General features: G+C 34.5%; 1 protein-coding gene across 1 annotated transcript; it reads left to right on the top strand.

Annotated features, from left to right (window-relative positions):
* Positions 1–2,931: 2,931 nt before the first annotated feature.
* On the top strand, positions 2,932–6,041 carry LOC114273949 (G-type lectin S-receptor-like serine/threonine-protein kinase SD2-5). The gene has a single exon (XM_028215787.2). The coding sequence runs from the start codon at positions 3,387–3,389 to the stop codon at positions 5,937–5,939; it is 2,553 nt and encodes an 850-aa protein (XP_028071588.2). The 5' UTR covers positions 2,932–3,386; the 3' UTR covers positions 5,940–6,041.
* Positions 6,042–18,514: the final 12,473 nt, after the last annotated feature.

Raw genomic sequence — 18,514 nt, forward strand, 5'->3', positions numbered from 1 at the left:
AATTTTTAACTTTTTGCGATAGTTTGAAAAATTCGTCACAGAAAAACGTCACTAGTTACAAGTTTTAGTCACAATTTACAAAAATCGTGATTAAAAAAAAAAGTCGCTAATTGTCCATTTTTAGCAACATATGTAAAAAAATTGTCACAAAAATTTACTTTTAGTGACAATTTTATTAAGACTTATTTTCAATAAGACGGGCCTCGTTTGGAAACATACTGTTTTAGTAACTTTTTGACTTTTTGGCTAAAATATGAGATAAAAAAAATTAGTATGTTTGGGATGATTTTTTTTATTTTTTACAAAAAAAATGTGTAAAAAGTAGAGAGAAAACGAAATTTTTGACTTACTGGTATAGATTGTTGGCTTTTTGAATTTTTTAGTGACTTTTGACTTTTAGGCTAAAAATTGATGTTGCCATGGAAATTAAGTCTAACTATTATGACTTATTAGTAGTTTACCGTTAGTATTTTACATTTACAAAATAGCATAGTTTGAACAGAGTGGAATAATTTTTATCACGTGATTTGTCAAACTCAAAGAAAATAATAACAAAAAAGTTAAATGTTCTCTCTGTGCAGGTGCCATGGACAATAGAAAGAATAATGTTTGAGAGTTTTAATTTGAGAACTCTAATGTATTTCTAATGATGTAGAGAATAATATTTGAGAGCTCTAATGTAGCTCTCATGATGTGAAGAGCGTCCATGTAAAGGTGGGGTCCACACTCCCCCCTCTCTCTTTCTCTCTCCTACCTCACTAGAGCTCCATTTAGAATTCTAGTATTAGAGTTAGGTATCATTACTGCAAATTGTAGAGTTGGAAAAAAAAAAATTTGGTACCATGACTTCTATAACGTCATTCACACACTCTTTTTGTAGTGGTAAACTATCATTACTCCATAGAAATTGTAGAGTGAAAAAAATATATATATTTGATGCCATGACTTCTATAACGTTGTTCACACTCTCTTTTTAGTGGTAAACTATCATTACTGCCATAGAAATTGTAGAGTAGAAAAAAAAAAAAAAAAAAAAAAATTGATGCCATGACTTCTATAACGTTGTTCACACTCTCATTTTAGTGGTAAACTATCATTACTGCCATAGAAATTGTAGAGTAGAAAGAAAAAAAAATTTGATGCCATGACTTCTATAACGTTGTTCACACACTTTTTTCAGTGGTAAACTATCATTACTGCCTTAGTGGTAAACAATATATATATACATATAATATGTTTAGTACAATTTAGAGTAACTTCGCTTAGCCATTGAATGTTCATCATTTGTTTTTGTGTTTAAAATTTTAACTTTTGAGGATTTTTGGTGAAGGGTTTAAATAGTTTTGTGATTTGTATATTTTTATGTAATATTTAATTTTGTGTATCTTTATGCAATTTTAATGCATTTTTATCTTCTACAATTGGCAATGATTTTTTATTTATTTATAAGACCATCTCCAATGGTTCACCAAATCTGGCATCAAATTTGAAATTTGGTGAAAAATGCACTTTTTAAAGCTCCAACGGTTTCACCAAACTAGTATCAAATTGAGAATTGAACCAAAAAATCATCAAACTGAGAACATGATACAGATTTCAGCAAATTACTATTTGTGACCGTTGGAGGAGAGGAACCGGTAAACCAGCCTGTTGCCCGGCCGGTTGACCAACCGGTCGACCACTAAAAGGTTCAAACAGTTCAAATGGGTAGGTTCAAACAATTCAAAATATATATATATATATTTTTTTTTTGCCTTACCGATCGACCAACCGGTTGACCACTAAAAGGTTCAAATAGGTAGGTTCAAACAATTCCAAAAAAAAAAAAATTTGCCTTACCGGTCGACCAACCGGTTGTCCTTGGAGCAGATTTGATGAAAATCAACCATTGGAGTATTCTGTATCAAATTGAGAAAACGGTCATTTTTTTACTCAGATTTGATGAAAAATTAGGTGAACCGTTGGAGATGCTCTAAGAAACTTGAATAATTGAGATTTTTATTATGTTTTATTTGTGGGTTAGCAGTAGAATTATTATTATTATTTATCAAAATAAAACATAATTCTCAATTATATCATACTTATTCTTGTTTAACTACATTAATTAATTGTTTGTTTGTTTGTTTGTTTAATTGTGTTAAAGCATATTTAGAATATATTATTTTTCATATTTGTTATATTTTCATATTTTTGTAAGTTTTCTTATTTTTATGATTTCTTGATTAACATTCCATATAAATCATATATATAAACCACCGATTTATGCTTTTTGCCTTGAAATGATATATGTCACGCGACACACACACAGAAGGGTATAATTGACCACTCAACGTTACCAATAAATCTCAAATGTTAAACTTATGAACCAATTGGTCCCAATTTTTTTCTAATAAACCGTTTAATCCTTGGATATTTTGAGGGACCTTAATGCCTTCATTTAGATGTTATTAGATGCATGCTCTTTATGAGGGTGTGTCACGTGCCACACACAATATGTCACGTGACACACACAATGGGTGCCACACATCAATAAAATACATCAAGGCTCTTTATTCGGATGTGTCACGTGACACACAATATGTCACGTGACACGCACAATGGGTGTCATACATCAACAAAATACACTAAGGCTCTTTATGCTTTTAGCCTTGGAGTGTCACGTGACACACACAATGGGTGTCACACATCAACAAAGTACACTAAGGCTCTTTATGCTTTTTGCCTTGGAATGATGTATGTCACGTGACACACACACGGAAGGGTATAATTGACCACTCAACGTTACTAAACAAAGGAAATAGGATCAACTGGTAAGATATTTTCCCACTAATAGGACTAATCAGAACAATAGAAATAACCTTAGGACCAATCAGTAAAACTATTTGTGAGATAGGATTTATTGATAAATATCCCAATAAAAAAATGTTACTAATTCTAATTTTTATTTTAACAAAGGTGTCAACCACGAGTGAAATAGCACATCATACATCTTTTGGAAGGTGCAAATGGTATTTTACAAAAAAATGAAAAAAGGACACTCCCTTGGGAGACATTATAACATCTATAGGCCCTGGTCCGGGGTGATCGATTTCCTGCGGGATTTACCTTAATTTATAAGAAGGGACATCACTAGAACACACAAATAGACCTCACCTACCTGCCACACGAGGTAAAATGTCGATTGGAGTACAACATAATGAGCCAAAGCAAATTAACACTCCCTCGGCCGCTGCTCTGCTGGGTGGAGGGGAGATGTGTAATCCAGTAGACCACCACCCAAGTGGAGTGGACCATAGAAATTGTAGAGTTGGAAAACGTCTTGCCATGACTTTTATGGGACAAGCTCCTCCATATCTTTATTGGATTCGATAAACATAAACATAGACATGAGACATAGACCACCGATGGGTCTATCTTGCTCTATTTGTTACCATTTTGGTGCTGTTATCATCTTTTTCATAGCCTCTGTACCCTTCTTCAACAATGCCCAATTTCCACCTCCAATGGCGAACTTATCTACTATTTGGATCAACAAACCCTCAACTGACTATAGTTTCAAAACTTTTTTCCCTTATCACAACCCCGTCCTCGAAGCATCATCATCCAGTTACTCCCGAATGATCTGTGGCTTCTATTGCCCTTCTACTCCTCAACAAACTCAGCAATCGTCATGCCTCTTCGGTGTTGTAATCTTCGGTGACTCCAGGGGCCCTATCCCGCAACTGGTTTGGTCAGCTAATCGGAACCGTCCTGTTCAAATTAACGCCACCTTACAACTCACTGGAGATGGAGATTTGATATTGCATGACTACGATGGCACTTTCGTATGGTCTACCAATACCTCTGGAAAGTTCGTCTTCGGCTTGAATTTCACCGAATTGGGAAACTTGGTGCTGTTTGATCGAAACAATTCAACAGTTTGGCAGTCATTTGATCACCCAACTGACTCCTTACTTGTTGGCCAGGCTTTGGGTCCTGGCCAGAAGCTCACCTCCAGCACATCCGCATCGAACTGGACTCCAGGTTTGTATTCTCTTAAGGTTCATGAGCTGGATAACGAGGGCTCTTACAGTCTGGTGGCTTATGTAGAATCCAATCCCCCCTTGCCCTATTTTGAATCATATACAGATGTGAAATCTTACAAATTCGAGAATGAAAGCTTTACTTTACAGAAAATCCCTTTTGCATCATCATCATCAGCTCAGTTCATAAGGTTGGATCCTGATGGGCATTTGAAGGCTTATGAGTGGATGGAATGGTATTGGAATGCGGCGGCTGATCTGCTGACATCAAGCATGGGTGAGTGTGGGTATCCCATGGCGTGTGGCAATTATGGCATCTGTTCTCCAAATGGACAGTGCGGTTGTTTTGAGGAAGGCGCCGGCAACAGCACTTTCAGGCAAATAAATTATAAGCAACCCGGCCTTGGATGTCCCCTTGTTACACCCATTTCTTGTAACAATTCTCAATATCACACCCTTTTGGAGCTTAGCAATACTAGTTACTTCTACTATAACTTTTTAAACACATACGCATCCGAAATCATTTACTTTGATGAAAAAATAGCATTAGAGGATTGCAAGACGAGTTGCTTGAAAAACTGTTCATGCAAAGCTGCTTTGTTTACATATGGTTTGGGGCTTAATTCAGTGAATGGTTGCTTATTATTGTATGAAGTCTTTTCTCTTGTCAATAATGACGGAGGGCTTTATAACATCACTGTGTTTCTGAAAGTGCAGAAATCTCCGACTGCAGAGTATCCTACTCCTTCACCAACATATTCTCCTCAAAAGCAATCAAGGCATGTCAAAATCATATTGGGATCCAGTCTCGGAGCTTTCTTTAGTGTATTATTTGTGGTTGCCTCCTACTTTTTTCTTTTTAGAAATAAAGGAGAATCTGATGAACTTGATGAGTTCTTCGTCGATCAAGTACCAGGGATGCCTACTAGATTTTCTTACAAAGAATTGAGAGTCATGACAAGCAATTTCGATAATAAGCTTGGCGAAGGAGGATTTGGGTCAGTGTTTCAAGGGACATTACGCGATGGCACCAAAATAGCGGCGAAGCGGCTCAATGGTTTTGGTCAGGTTAAGAAGTCATTCTTAGTTGAAGTTGAGACAATAGGCAGCATTCACCATGTCAATTTGGTGAGATTAATTGGATTTTGTGCTGAAAAATCATATAGGCTTCTAGTTTATGAGTACATGTCCAATGGATCCTTGGATACATGGATCTTCCAAAGGCACCAGGAGCAAACTCTTGGGTGGCAATCCAGAAAGAAGATCATTATGGATATAGCCAAGGGACTAACCTATCTTCATGAGGAATGTAGGCAAAAGATATTTCACTTGGATATCAAACCCCAAAACATCCTCTTAGATGGAGACTTCAATGCGAAAATTTCTGATTTTGGATTGTCAAAACTAATTGATAAGGACCAAAGCCAAGTTGTAACAATGATGAGGGGAACACCAGGCTATTTGGCTCCGGAATGGTTGAGCTCAATTATCACTGAGAAAGTAGATGTTTATAGCTTTGGTGTCGTGGTCTTGGAAATGTTGTGTGGGCGCAAAAATTTGGATAGGTCTCAGCCTGAGGAAGATATGCATCTCTTAGATTTGTTTAAGAGGAAAGCAGAAGAGGAACGACTTTTGGATATCGTTGATAAATACAATGATGACATGCAAACACATAAAGTAGAAGTCGTGGAGATGATGAGGGTTGCTGTGTGGTGTCTACAAAGTGATTTTTCCAGGAGGCCTCCCATGTCAGTGGTGGTTAAGGTCTTGGAGGGTTCTGTAGATGTTGAAAACAATTTGGATTATAACTTTACAACACCTGTTGTACCAAGAGCAATTACAGTTGCTGGTCAACAAAGAGATGCCATTGGTGCTGCTACTCCATTATTTGCATCGGTTTTATCAGGACCTAGGTAAAGAAAGTAGACTCCAACAATCAAATTACAGCTGATTGTTTAAAGTTTTTGTATTCCCTTTCTTATGTAGTGAATTATAATATAAGATTTTTATTTGTGCAAATCACACTCCATGGTACCAGGATTAATAGTGTTTTGAGTAGTGTCGATAAAATTTCAACTCTCTCAATAACATTTGCACTTTTTATTTCTTTAAGTTCTTCCATCATCATTTCCATAGAACATACAAAACCACTGGAATGTGGTGAGCGAGATTAGATTTCCCGTAGCTTTAATTTAAACATTCTCAAGTTCTGTAGTGAAGGGGAAGAAGATAGATACTTTGTGAGAGTATGTGAGTTTTCTCATGATTCAAGTAAAACAAGAGAACATATGTATAATGGGATATGATTCAAACTTTCTTGTCCAAAATATGTGTCAAGGAATAGCAAATTAAGTTTGAAGAAGGAACAAAGCTGGCTTATATTTTGGACAAATTTATTTCCATTTTATGACTAATTAATTTGGTTGATGGGATATGTTCTTGAGTTGCTAGGAAAGAAAACATTTTGTACATCCCTTAGTCTGCAGAATGTGCATTTCCACACACACACAGAGCCTCCCCCCCCCCCCTCTCTATTTTGAGCTTGACTGGGAAAACAAAAAGAGTGGTACATGATGAACAAAAAGATTCACATTCTACTTGCCATGTTTTTCCCCATTTGCTTTCTGGAACCTACTGATCTTTCTTTCTTTTTAAGATGGGTGGAGAGCTTCTGTCTACCCCTTTCCATTTTCAATTCCTTCTAGCAGATATGGTATGATAGCGTGGCAAGTGTGGACTGCAGTTACTCAAAGGTGGCTAACAGCAATACAAGCAAGCTATTTTAAACAGACAAATAAATGATAAGCATCATAATCTTGGATGTTCTGAAATTATTCCCTTGTTCTGCGAAGCTTCAAAACATCACAAGCTCATAGAGCTAAAGAATGTTACCTACTTCATTGTTGAGGCTAACATGTCAAATACTATGAATACACAGACATGAAGAGTAGTTGAATACTATCATACCATATCTACTGCAGAGCTGCTCTATTTTGTTCAAGTGAAGTGTCCAATAAAAATTCAAGTGGAAAATGTTCTTGTTAGGTTTTATTCTTGGCAATCCCGTTTGACAAAACTCCTTTGAGTTGTAATTTTATTCGTTTTTTTATTTCAGTAAGGCTATGAGTTGTTAGATGCGAATCCAACCCGAATCGTGCTTTGCAGAGAAGTTTGTGGTGTTTAATTCTTTCAAGATTGCCACTTCGCTGATTATGACGGGGATCGAGCTGCCCGATCAGCTCGCGGGGGTCCAGGGGGCAACACCCCTTAGCGGGTTCGGGGCAGCACCACGGCGGGGTCAAGGGGCAGCGCCCCTGAAGCAAAATGCAAAAATGCATTCAAAATTACCTGTCCGCTCGAGCGGACATTGCCCCACTCGAGTGGAGAATCCTTGGTTCCATAAGTTTGATCGCCTACAAAAATACTGCGATATGTTTTTTCCCGCTCGAGCGGAACTTTCCGCGCTCGAGCGTCGGTCCGCTCGAGCCGCCATTTTGACGCTCGAGCGGAGATCGCGGGACAGTTTTCTATAAATACGTGATTCAGTCATATTTTAGGATTACTTCTCCAGATCTTCTTTTTAGATATTAAGGTTTATATCTGGGGATATTTTGCTAAGTTTTCTTTGATGTTTTGATTGAGTATTCAACTCATGGGTTAAGAAGAATACATCAAAGGTTTATTTGTTCATTCTATACAAAAGAGAGAGTTGTTCTTTGGTGGATTCTGAAAAATTCGAGCCTGAAGCTTTGGTGGATTCTGGAGTGGCTCATCGTCAAGACAATTCCGAGGTGAAGACGGGGTTGGAAGAGGCACATAGAGGTTGGTTCAATTCGGGCATGGATTCGCTAGGTAATTGAGAGTATACCTGTGTAATTCCTTTATATCTTCTTAGTGGATTGTTTTGTGGCTGTTGCCCGTGGTTTTTTATCACAATTGGAGACGTCCAATTGTGGCTTTTCCACGTAAAATCGTTATGTCGATTTGTCTTGATTGTTTGATTGGGATTGTTGTTTACTGCTTAAAATTGATACATAATCACAAATCAACGTCTAGGGGATTTCTAGATTTTTCAGCTCTATATATATTAACAGAGATCATCTCAATAAAGGTTAATATAAAGTGCAGAGGTTAAGTCAATAATCAGATTTGTAATCAAACTGGTATCCAGCCTTAGAGCGTTTTTCTGGTCTCTTTATTATAATTTCCATCTGTGTTTTCCTTTTTAATGTAGAAAAGAGGAACTGATGAAACCGATGAGGATTATTTAGATCAAGAAGTGCTAGGAATGCCCGTGAGATTCTCTTACTGTGAGCTCAAAGTCACTGACTGATATAAAACTTCAAAAGGAAACTTTGGCAAGGATGATATTGGTCTTTGAAGGAACTCTCTTCTAAGCAATGGCAAAACCAAAGTTGCAGTGAAGCATCTTGGTGGCTTAGGCCATGTCAAGAAGTCTTTTTCTAGGCTGAACAAGTCAAGATAATAGGCAGCACTCGCCATCTGAACTTGGTGAGATTGGTGGAACACTGTGTCGAGAAATCACAGACTTTTAGTTTATGAATGGAACATTGTGGAACATTGTAAGAGTATTTGGTGCAGTTTCTATTTACAACTTATGAGACAAATAATTTTTTCAACAAAAAAAAAAAAAAAAAAAAACTCATTATTGAAATGCAAGGGGAAGGTGTCGCGGTATTGGAAATCCTTTGTGGATGGAAAAATTTAGAGGGTGTACTTGTCAATTCCACCAGTACCAAGAACACTAGAAGCTGTTGGCCACTGCTCTCTACTACTCCATCCATTGCTGTCATCTGTGCTTTGTTACAAGATGTTGGGGGAAATTTTATACAATAAACCATCAATATTACTATAAATACGTAAATCAAAAGTAAAGTAAATAAATCTTGGCTTGTCATTATGCGAGATACGTAATTGCTTTTTTAAAGTTGTTATTACCTATCCATGCGAATGTATTAATAGATAATGGACAACTCCAAGATACAAACCAAATTACTATTAATACTTATGACATTTGCGCAGATAGAAAAAGGTTAACAAACCGTTTATGATCAGAAATATATATGAAAATAATAAATAAAAAAACAAGAGAAGAAACTCAAATTAAAATATTGAAAGTTAATGTCTTAAATAGACATTGTAGTGTATTTTTATTAGGGACACATCCCTTAGTTTTAAAATAATACATTTATTTGTTTAATTTTGAAACTCTTAAATATTTTCAATACAGGAAACTTAAAATTTTAGAAACAATTACATGAACTTTATCATTGAAATAAATTGATGATGATTAGTTTTGAATGACGCCGCTTCCCCCCCCCCCCCCCCCACACACAAGAAAAAGGTAAATTACACTATATCTCTGAGAATTAGAGAAAATAAAACAAGTTTTATATTTTTTTGCATATTATACCAACTTCCCTTTTAATATGGGTAAAGGGACCAGAATAATGGAGATGATATAAAGATGTAATGATAAATAAAATAAAATTTTCATTTCAGTGTAAAAGAGAAAGAAACGTCATTTTTTTTTTCTATTTATATGACTAATGTATTGTTGACAAAAAAAAAAGTACGAAGTGTTATATTAACTAAAATTTTAGAAGTGTCCAATACAATTATGTCAAATTTATATGATTTATTATATTATTTTCAAATGTCATGAGAAATTGTTTATTCGCAATTGGCTAAAATTTTTAAAAAGTCGAAAAAACAAATATAAAAACTCAACCCATTATCTCTATTTTTGAACATGTCATTTTGTAAAAAATTAAAAAATTATTAAAAAAATCAATTCCCAAATAAATCCTTCTTATTAAAAAAAATCAAATTTGAAACAAAATTCATGTATGACACAGGTAGAAAATTAGTACAAGCAAGTAGCCAATAAGACCACCGGGGTGGTGGTGGTGGCATGAAAAGGGGTTGGACTTCCACGCAAGTGAGCATAGCTCGATTCTCGGGGGCACAATTAGTGACCCATTTATTAGGTGAAGCTAACAGTGCTGTACTTCGCTTGTGACTCTACCTCATGTGTTGGGGGTTGAAGAAGAATAAAATAATTGAATAGCTTAGTCTAGAAGACTATACCTCATGTGTTGGGGGTTGAAGAAGAATAAAAGAATTGAATAGCTTAGTCTAGAATGGAAAGTAGCCTCTGTATATATACTGGTATAGTATATTTTACTTTTGTTTTCATTTTATCTTTTTCATTAAAATATGAACAAAAAAGTTCATAAATAATTTTAATTTTTCAAATTAAATGATTTTTCATAAACAAAATTATAAGTATAAGATTAATAATTTTTACAATTAAAATTTTAAATTTTAATTAAGTTAAAATTATTTATAAAATTGTTATTCATATTACATAGGAAGGGTAAATTTAGGACAAGACACATCATTATGGAGTAGTGGATTTTTTGAAAACTTTTTATCACAAATAGAATTAATTGTCCATATTGAAATTTGATAAGACTCATTAGTAATCTTAAGAGCAATATAAGACTTATTGGTTATTTTCTCCCAAAAAAAATCATTTGAAATTTTTATTTTTTGTTTGTTTTTCAAAACAAGTAGTTTGTTTCAATTTTAAAATTTTTTATATTAATAAAAGTCGAACTATAACTAAAATTTTATATTAAATTTTTTTATACATACTCATTTTGTAATAAAAATTAAGAGGTGTGACATTTATAGAATAACTTTGACTTTTTTCTTCACTTATTTTTAATATGAAATTCTATAATTTTTTATAAAATATTTTAAAATTTCATGTTAATCATTCATCTACACCAAATCGACAATATCAAATCATGGCATGTTCCTTGTTTGTTTGGGAACCTAACCAACAAAACTAAAAGATTTGATTTGGTGTTAAATTTTAAAAAATAATAATAATATTTTACATCCCAAATTATCATTCAAAAATCAATTTTACCTTTATTCTTTTAGGAAAAAACTATGCATAAGAAAATGACATAATTCTATACTTTCTATGTCATAATTAAAAAAAAAAAAGTCATAATCAAGCACAAAAAAGTCATAACCAAATATCTCAAAATAATGTCATAACCAAAGAAGAATATGACGTAACTAAGAGTGCGTATGATATGGAGGTGTGCATAATGAATTCTCCATTCCTTTTAATAAGATTAATTATATAATTGAACTATTTATTTTTTGATCAATTTCGCCATTTGTTGTGGTCTATAATCAAATAGAAGTTTTTGATGTAGCATCAAAATTTCATTTAAAATTTTATTTTACCTCTCAAACTAATAATTATAAGCTTACATTTCTATTTTATAGTTATTAGGTATATAATGAAAATCTTTTATTGTAAACTTGTTACAGAGATTATCAAAGTCCGATCTTTTTGTGCATGTATGAGTCAAGAAATGTGCGCTTTTTTTTTTTTTTGGACGTAACAGAAGGAGCGGGGAACTAAACAACATTTTAGGGACTCTTGCAATAATTCTTGTAATAGTGATTTAAGATTGATTTGAAATGCATCACTTTCCTCGCTATTCTGCATTTGCCGGACACGAAAGCTGGAGTTTACAACTCACCTTTCTTCTGCAACCTTCTTCTCCCAACAAAAGAAAACCAAAGACTAGTAATCAAGAAGAAGAAACAGAGTTCTAACGGATCTGTGTTGTTGTTGTTGTTGTTGCACTATTTATTATGCGAAAAGTTAGGGATCATGAAAAATTTTTCATGAAAATGATCATGAAAGAGTTATGATCTTTGGATTACCTTAATTAGTGTGTGGTGCTTTATTCTAAGTGTAATCCAAGGGTCACAAAGCTTTCATGATTATTTTCATGAAAGGTTTTTCATGATACCTAGCATTGCTAATTTATTATTATGTTACTACTGTTGCTGCTATTATAACCTTTTTCTTATCCTCTACACCTTTCAGCAATGCTCAACCTCCATCTCATTTCTTATCCTTTGCACCTTCAAGCAATCCCCAACTTCCATCTCCTGCTGCTGTTAAAAGTGCTGCTACTCCATTTATTGTTGTTTCTGGTGGTCCATCTCCACCTCTATTTTCTCCTTCTCCACCTCTACCTCCATCTCCATCTCCATCTCCATCTCCATTTCCATCTCCTGCTATTGTTGTTGCTTCATCTCCATCTTCACCAGCAGATTCTTCTCAAAAAAAACCAAGGCAACTCATAATAATCATACTTCCTTTTGCAACTTCTGATCTGCCTCTATTCTTCCTTTTTGCTTCGATGATTTTATGTACTAATTCAACCATTTTCTTCTTTGCCTGAAACAACCCATCTTCAAATTTATTATTAATTTCTCATAATAGTGTAAAATAAGAAAAATAAAGAAATTAATGTGACTATATAATTAACTTGCCTGTAATGACCTGTGGGTTAATTGGTAAAGATATGAGACCAGCCATGAATTCTTGAAATTGTTTCTTTAGAAACTTCGTGTCATCACCTGGATCCATGCTAACCAATGCCTTCACTAGTACTTGAAAAACAATCTGAACAGAACATATGGACCTTCTTTAGTATAAGTAACATCTTTAAGGGTTTAGAAACATAATTATTACTCTTACTAATATATTAATGAGGATTAGGGAACATAATTACTGTGTATGTAATATGGTTCATCATTACTTTGGACTATTAAGGATAGTTATTATGATCTTAGTTTATCAGGTAAAATAATTCATACGAAATCATGTTATTGGGATATCAAGCACAGATATCAAAATATCTGATAAATCTGACTCTGAGATGGACACCATCTAGAGCTTTATAACACGAACACAAACAACAATTACACCAACAACAACAACAACAACAACAACGGGTAAATCTTATAATAGAGTGAGTTAATGAGAAGCAAATAGATAAAAATTGGATAGATACCAATACAGGGGATTCAATTATTATACAACCATATCTGATTAGACAGAGCACAAGGAGCATAAAAATGACAGAAATGTTGTTGGTTCACTAATGAAAAGAGGGTAAAATTCTAAATTCTAATATATTCTCCCTCTCTCTGTCTTACATACCATTTTGGAATTGAAGCTAACTAGTTGACGCTTTAATGTTTGGAAACAAAATCCAATTGATAACAGTGTATTAATATTTGCCCAATATAATTGATATTTTGCTATGCCTGCAGTTTTTTATTCTTAAGGGATAACAGTATAAACAATTTATGAGAACAGAATTTTGGGAAATCTTGGTCACTTACACAAAAGCACATGATAAATATGGAGTCCATTATAAGATTTTCCTTAATCTCGGCATATAGATTTTCTGCATTCTACAACATATTTTGTTTTATGAGGGAAATTTCTTTCCTCTTTACATTAGAACCTCAAAATTGCAATACTAAATGATAGGGGCTTCATCTTAAATGGAAAAAATGCATTAACCAAGAAACTAAGCCAAATTTAGGAGAAAATAATAATAATGATGACCACAGATTTGACGAACTTTTACATTCAATAGATGATGGCATAATCAAAAGTATATTACGAACTTACAATTATTGCCATCCACAAATTTCCTGTTAGGCTCTGTAAAAAGAGCAGCAAATGATTGCAGCATTTTCCAACTTAAGATATATGACCCCACCTAACACTAATTATAGACTCGACAAGGCAACAAAATCATACAATCCTAGTTTCCAACAAGTGAATTTCCTTATTTATTGGATTATCATACCATTAAAAAGAAAAACAATTTAATACCAATTAGAGTTGGTAAACTTAATCCAAAATCATGAACTCCACTAATTATATCTATTTAAAATCCATTTAGATTTGTCCAAATTCATAAATAGATAGATTTCATGTTACAAGCTCAATTAACATTCGGTTTAAATAGATTGGGTACCACCACCACCACCACCACCACCACCACCACCACAATTCCACAACCACCAAACACCGTCACCATCACCGCCACCACCAAACTTGTCCCTGTTGGACAATCTTTACTGTATTTAATTAAGTTAAATTTTGTTGTGTACTAAACAATAACCAGAATATAAAGAAATAAAGAAAATGAGAGAATTTGTTTGATTACAAAAATCAAACTCGAAATAATAAATAAATAAATAAAACCACATATTTTATTTTGTTACAAAAACAAAAATAAAATCTGATTAAATAAACAAATAAAAACAGAATAAAATTAAACAACTTACTTGGTTAATTTATTTGAATAACTTTTCTGATCAAGTCCAGTGTTTAACACTGTGTCCTTAAGACAGATTCGTCCTCTCCACGGTACTTTCAGAATTTGGACGTCTATCTCCCAGGATAAAATGATCTTATCAACGAATAAAAGCAGCACTACAATTTAATCGTTCGTCGAACACACAAAGTGTTTACACTCTTTCTTTCAGAAATAAAATGCAGAGATTTAAACCAGAGGATGGAGTACGAAAATTCAAGTTAAATCCAAATGGGAGGCTAGTCTATTTATAGATGTAAAGGTGGCTCTTGGTTTTGAATTGAACAGGTATGAAACCTGTTAGTTTCGAATTTAAACAGATTTTGAATCTGTTGGGTTAATAATTCAAACAGATAAAAACGGGAAGGGCTCTGTTTGGATGAACAATAAATCCAAACCAGTTTAATTCTGTTTGAAACCGGGAAAGGCCCTGTTTGGATGAACAGTAAATCTAAACCAGTTTAATTTAAATTCTGGATTTTATTTTAATAAAAAATAAAATTAAATTCAAATGTTTTTTATCCAAAAAAATTAATATCGGGCCGAACAAGCCCAACCCAACCACACACCACGCACCCAAGCCCAAGCACAAGCCCAGGCCCAGCCCAGCCCGCCCGACCGGCAGCGGCGCGCGCGCGCGTGTGGTGATTTTTGGGTCCAATGGGTCTAGCCCATTTTGCCCATAACCTCTCCCTCTAAAACACTTGGGTACCCCTTGGGGCACACCCCAAGTATCTCACCCAAGCCTTATAAACCCTTTCAAAACTTCCCACCAAATCAATGTGGGACAAGCCAATTTACAACCTTAAGGAATTTTCACCAAAACTCCATTTCCATGGAGCACACTTTGGCTTCAATTTTCCATTCACTCGGTAATGGTTTTGAGCAACCAAATATACCACGTGAATCACAACGCGGCATAGAACGCGTTACCACTTTGACCCGTGTAAATCAATGCACGGGGCTCACCTAAAAAATAGACCAAACTTGAGAAAAAATTCTGGTTTTGCCCAGAATTTTTCTACCATTTCCAACAATCCCCCACATGAATGGAATTTGATGACAACGGAAATGCAACAATATGCAGACTTTTACGAAAGAGTATAAATCGAAAATATCTTGTATCAGGATAGGTAGTTTTCGGCCTTGAACCTTCCCTAGTGATAACCTATCGGACTTACTGGCTAACCAATGGATGCGATGCCTTGAATTGTTTAGCCATTTGTGTAAGCCAAGACAATAGATTTCACACAAAATATCTTCTGACACATCGCGGTTCTCACTGTTGTGTTCTTTTTGGCCTTGAACGCACCTGATTTTCATGAGTATTTCTAGAGAATGTAGCCTTTTTCATTCTCATAGAACCGGCCCCAGTTCAACACTCATATAGGTGATTCTTATTGTGAGTATCTCCTTATACTCGTCTTGATTTTATGCCTTTAATCAAGATATAAGTAATCATTAAAAGCAAAGCTTATCCTTATACCCCTGCAGACAACATATGTTGCAGATATCACTCTCACCATAGGAATGGGTAGGAATTTTAATCCCTTGGTGATTTCTGGCGAGCCATACATAACTTAGTTGTCCCTTTGAACTTAGTTCTTGGGATCTCCATTCATATAAGTAGGGTTACCATTATGACGACTGTTATGTAATAGGCTTTAATCCCATCCCCTTTGATAAACTACACACTAGCTTTTTCGTCAAACCTTTTGTTAACGGATCCGCAATATTCTCTTTAGATTTTATATAATCTATTGAGATTATTCCGTTTGACAACAATTGCCTTACGGTATTATGTCGACGACGAATATGTCGTGACTTACCGTTATACATGTGATTCTGTGCCCTGCCTATTGCAGATTGACTATCACAATGAATGCAAATAGCTGGCACAGGTTTTGGCCATATTGGAATGTCTTCTAAGAAGTGACGAAGCCATTCTGCTTCTTCACCTGCTTTGTCTAAAGCAATGAACTCGGATTCCATTGTGGATCGTGCGATGCAAGTTTGTTTCGTGGACTTCCAAGAAACAGCAGCGCCTCCTAAAGTAAAGACATATCCACTAGTGGATTTTGAATCTTTAGTATCCAATATCCAATTGGCATCACAATAACCTTCGAGTACTGCTGGATATCGAGTAAAGTTCAAACCATGATCACGAGTAAATCTTAGATATCTAAGAACCCGAATGATCGCTTTCCAATGGTCTTCTCCAGGGTTACTAGTGTACCTACTCAATTTATTGATAGCATAAGCTATATCAGGATGAGTACAATTCATTAGGTACATTAGGCTTCCAATGATTTGGGAGTATTTTAACTAAGACACTGCATCACCTTTATTTTTCGATAAATAAAGACTGATGTCTACAGGTATTCTAGCTAAATTCAAATCATCCTTGATAAATTTATCAAGAATTTTCTCAATATAATGAGATTGAGATAATGCATATCCGTCAGATGTTTTAGTAATTTTTATTCCTAATATAACATCTGCGACCCCCATATCTTTCATATCAAATCTTTTGTTAAGCATTTGCTTAGTTGATTTGATCATGTTTTGACTGCTTCCATTGATAAGCATGTCATCCACATAAAGACAAACTATGACATATCCTTGGTCAGTGTTTTTAACATAGACGCATTTGTCACATTCGTTTATCTTAAACCCATTAGTAAGCATTGCATGATCAAATTTTTCATGCCATTGCTTATGTGCTTGTTTTAATCCATAAAGGGATTTTACAAGTCGACAAACTTTCTTTTCTTGTCCTGATACAACAAACCCTTCAAGTTGCTCCATATAGATCTCTTCATTTAGATCACCGTTTAAGAAAGTTGTCTTAACATCTATTTGATGTATTTCTAAATTAAACAACGCTATTATAGAAATAAGCATGCGAATGGATGTTATTCTTGTCACAGGGAAATATGTGTCAAAATAGTCCAGACCTTCCTTTTGTCTGTAACCTTTAACTATAAGTCTTGCTTTATACTTGTCAATTGAACCATCTGCTTTCATTTTTCTCTTAAATATCCATTTATATCCAAGAAGTTTAGAACCTGGTGGAAGATCCACCAATTCCCAAGTATGATTTTGTATAATGGATTCGATTTCATTATTAACAGCCTCTTTCCACAAATGTGCTTCAGGACCTATCATTGCTGCCTTAAAGCTTTGAGGTTCATTTTCTAACAAGTATGTCAGAAAATCTGGACCAAAGAATTTTGATGTTCTCGCTCTCTTACTTCGTCTTGGTTCATCAGTTAAATCCTGTTGGTCGAGACCATTACTAGTCTCTTGTGTTTGATTGTCATTAGTCTCTTGACTTTGTGTACAATCATAAGTTCTTTTCTGTGAATTTAATTCCTGTCCTTTCTTACAAGGAAAGACATGTTCAAAAAACACAGCATTCCTTAACTCTATAATAGTGTTCACATTTATATCAGGTAATTCTGATTTATAAGTCAGAAACCGATATGCACTACTATTCTGAGCATAACCAATAAACACACAATCTACTGTTTTTGGTCCAATCTTAGTCTTTTTAGGAACAGTACTTCAACTTTTGCCAAACACCCCCACACTTTTAAGTATTTGTAGGAAGGTGGTCGACCTTTCCACAATCCATAATGAATGCTTTTGGTTTTCTTGTGGGGTATTCTATTAAGAACATAATTAGCAGACAATATTGCTTCACCCCACAAGTTCTGTGGTAAGCCCGAACTTAGTAACATGGCATTCATCATTTCTTTTAGGGTTCTATTCTTCCTTTCAGCAATTCCATTTTGCTGTGGAGAATAAGGGGCTGTAGTTTGGTGAATAATGCCATGTTGTGCACAAAATTCATTTAATGGTGCATCATATTCACCACCCCTATCACTTCTAAGTATTTTAATGGTTTTACCAAGTTGATTTTCAACTTCTGTTTTGTGGAGTTTAAACATTTCTAAGGCTTCATCTTTACTTCTAAGTAAATAAACATAACAATATCTTGTGCAATCATCGATAAATGTTATGAAATACTTTTTGCCTCCTCTAGTTTGAATAAATTTTAAATCACATACATCAGTATGAATTAATTCTAGAGGTTCGGTTTTTCTTTCAACTGATTTAAATGGAGCCTTAGTTAGTTTCGCTTCTACACAAATTTCACATTTATGATTAGGGTTAATTTCAAACTTTGGTATATGATCTAAACCAATTAATCTACGCAAAGCATCAAAATTCACATGTCCTAAT

The sequence above is a fragment of the Camellia sinensis genome, chromosome 8 (assembly GCF_055761805.1).
Source record: "Camellia sinensis isolate YWXY chromosome 8, ASM5576180v1, whole genome shotgun sequence".
Taxonomy (NCBI): domain Eukaryota; kingdom Viridiplantae; phylum Streptophyta; class Magnoliopsida; order Ericales; family Theaceae; genus Camellia; species Camellia sinensis.

Bases quoted from the DNA above. Each gene is read 5' to 3' on its own strand.
- LOC114273949 (XM_028215787.2), top strand. From the start codon at position 3,387: ATGAGACATAGACCACCGATGGGTCTATCTTGCTCTATTTGTTACCAT.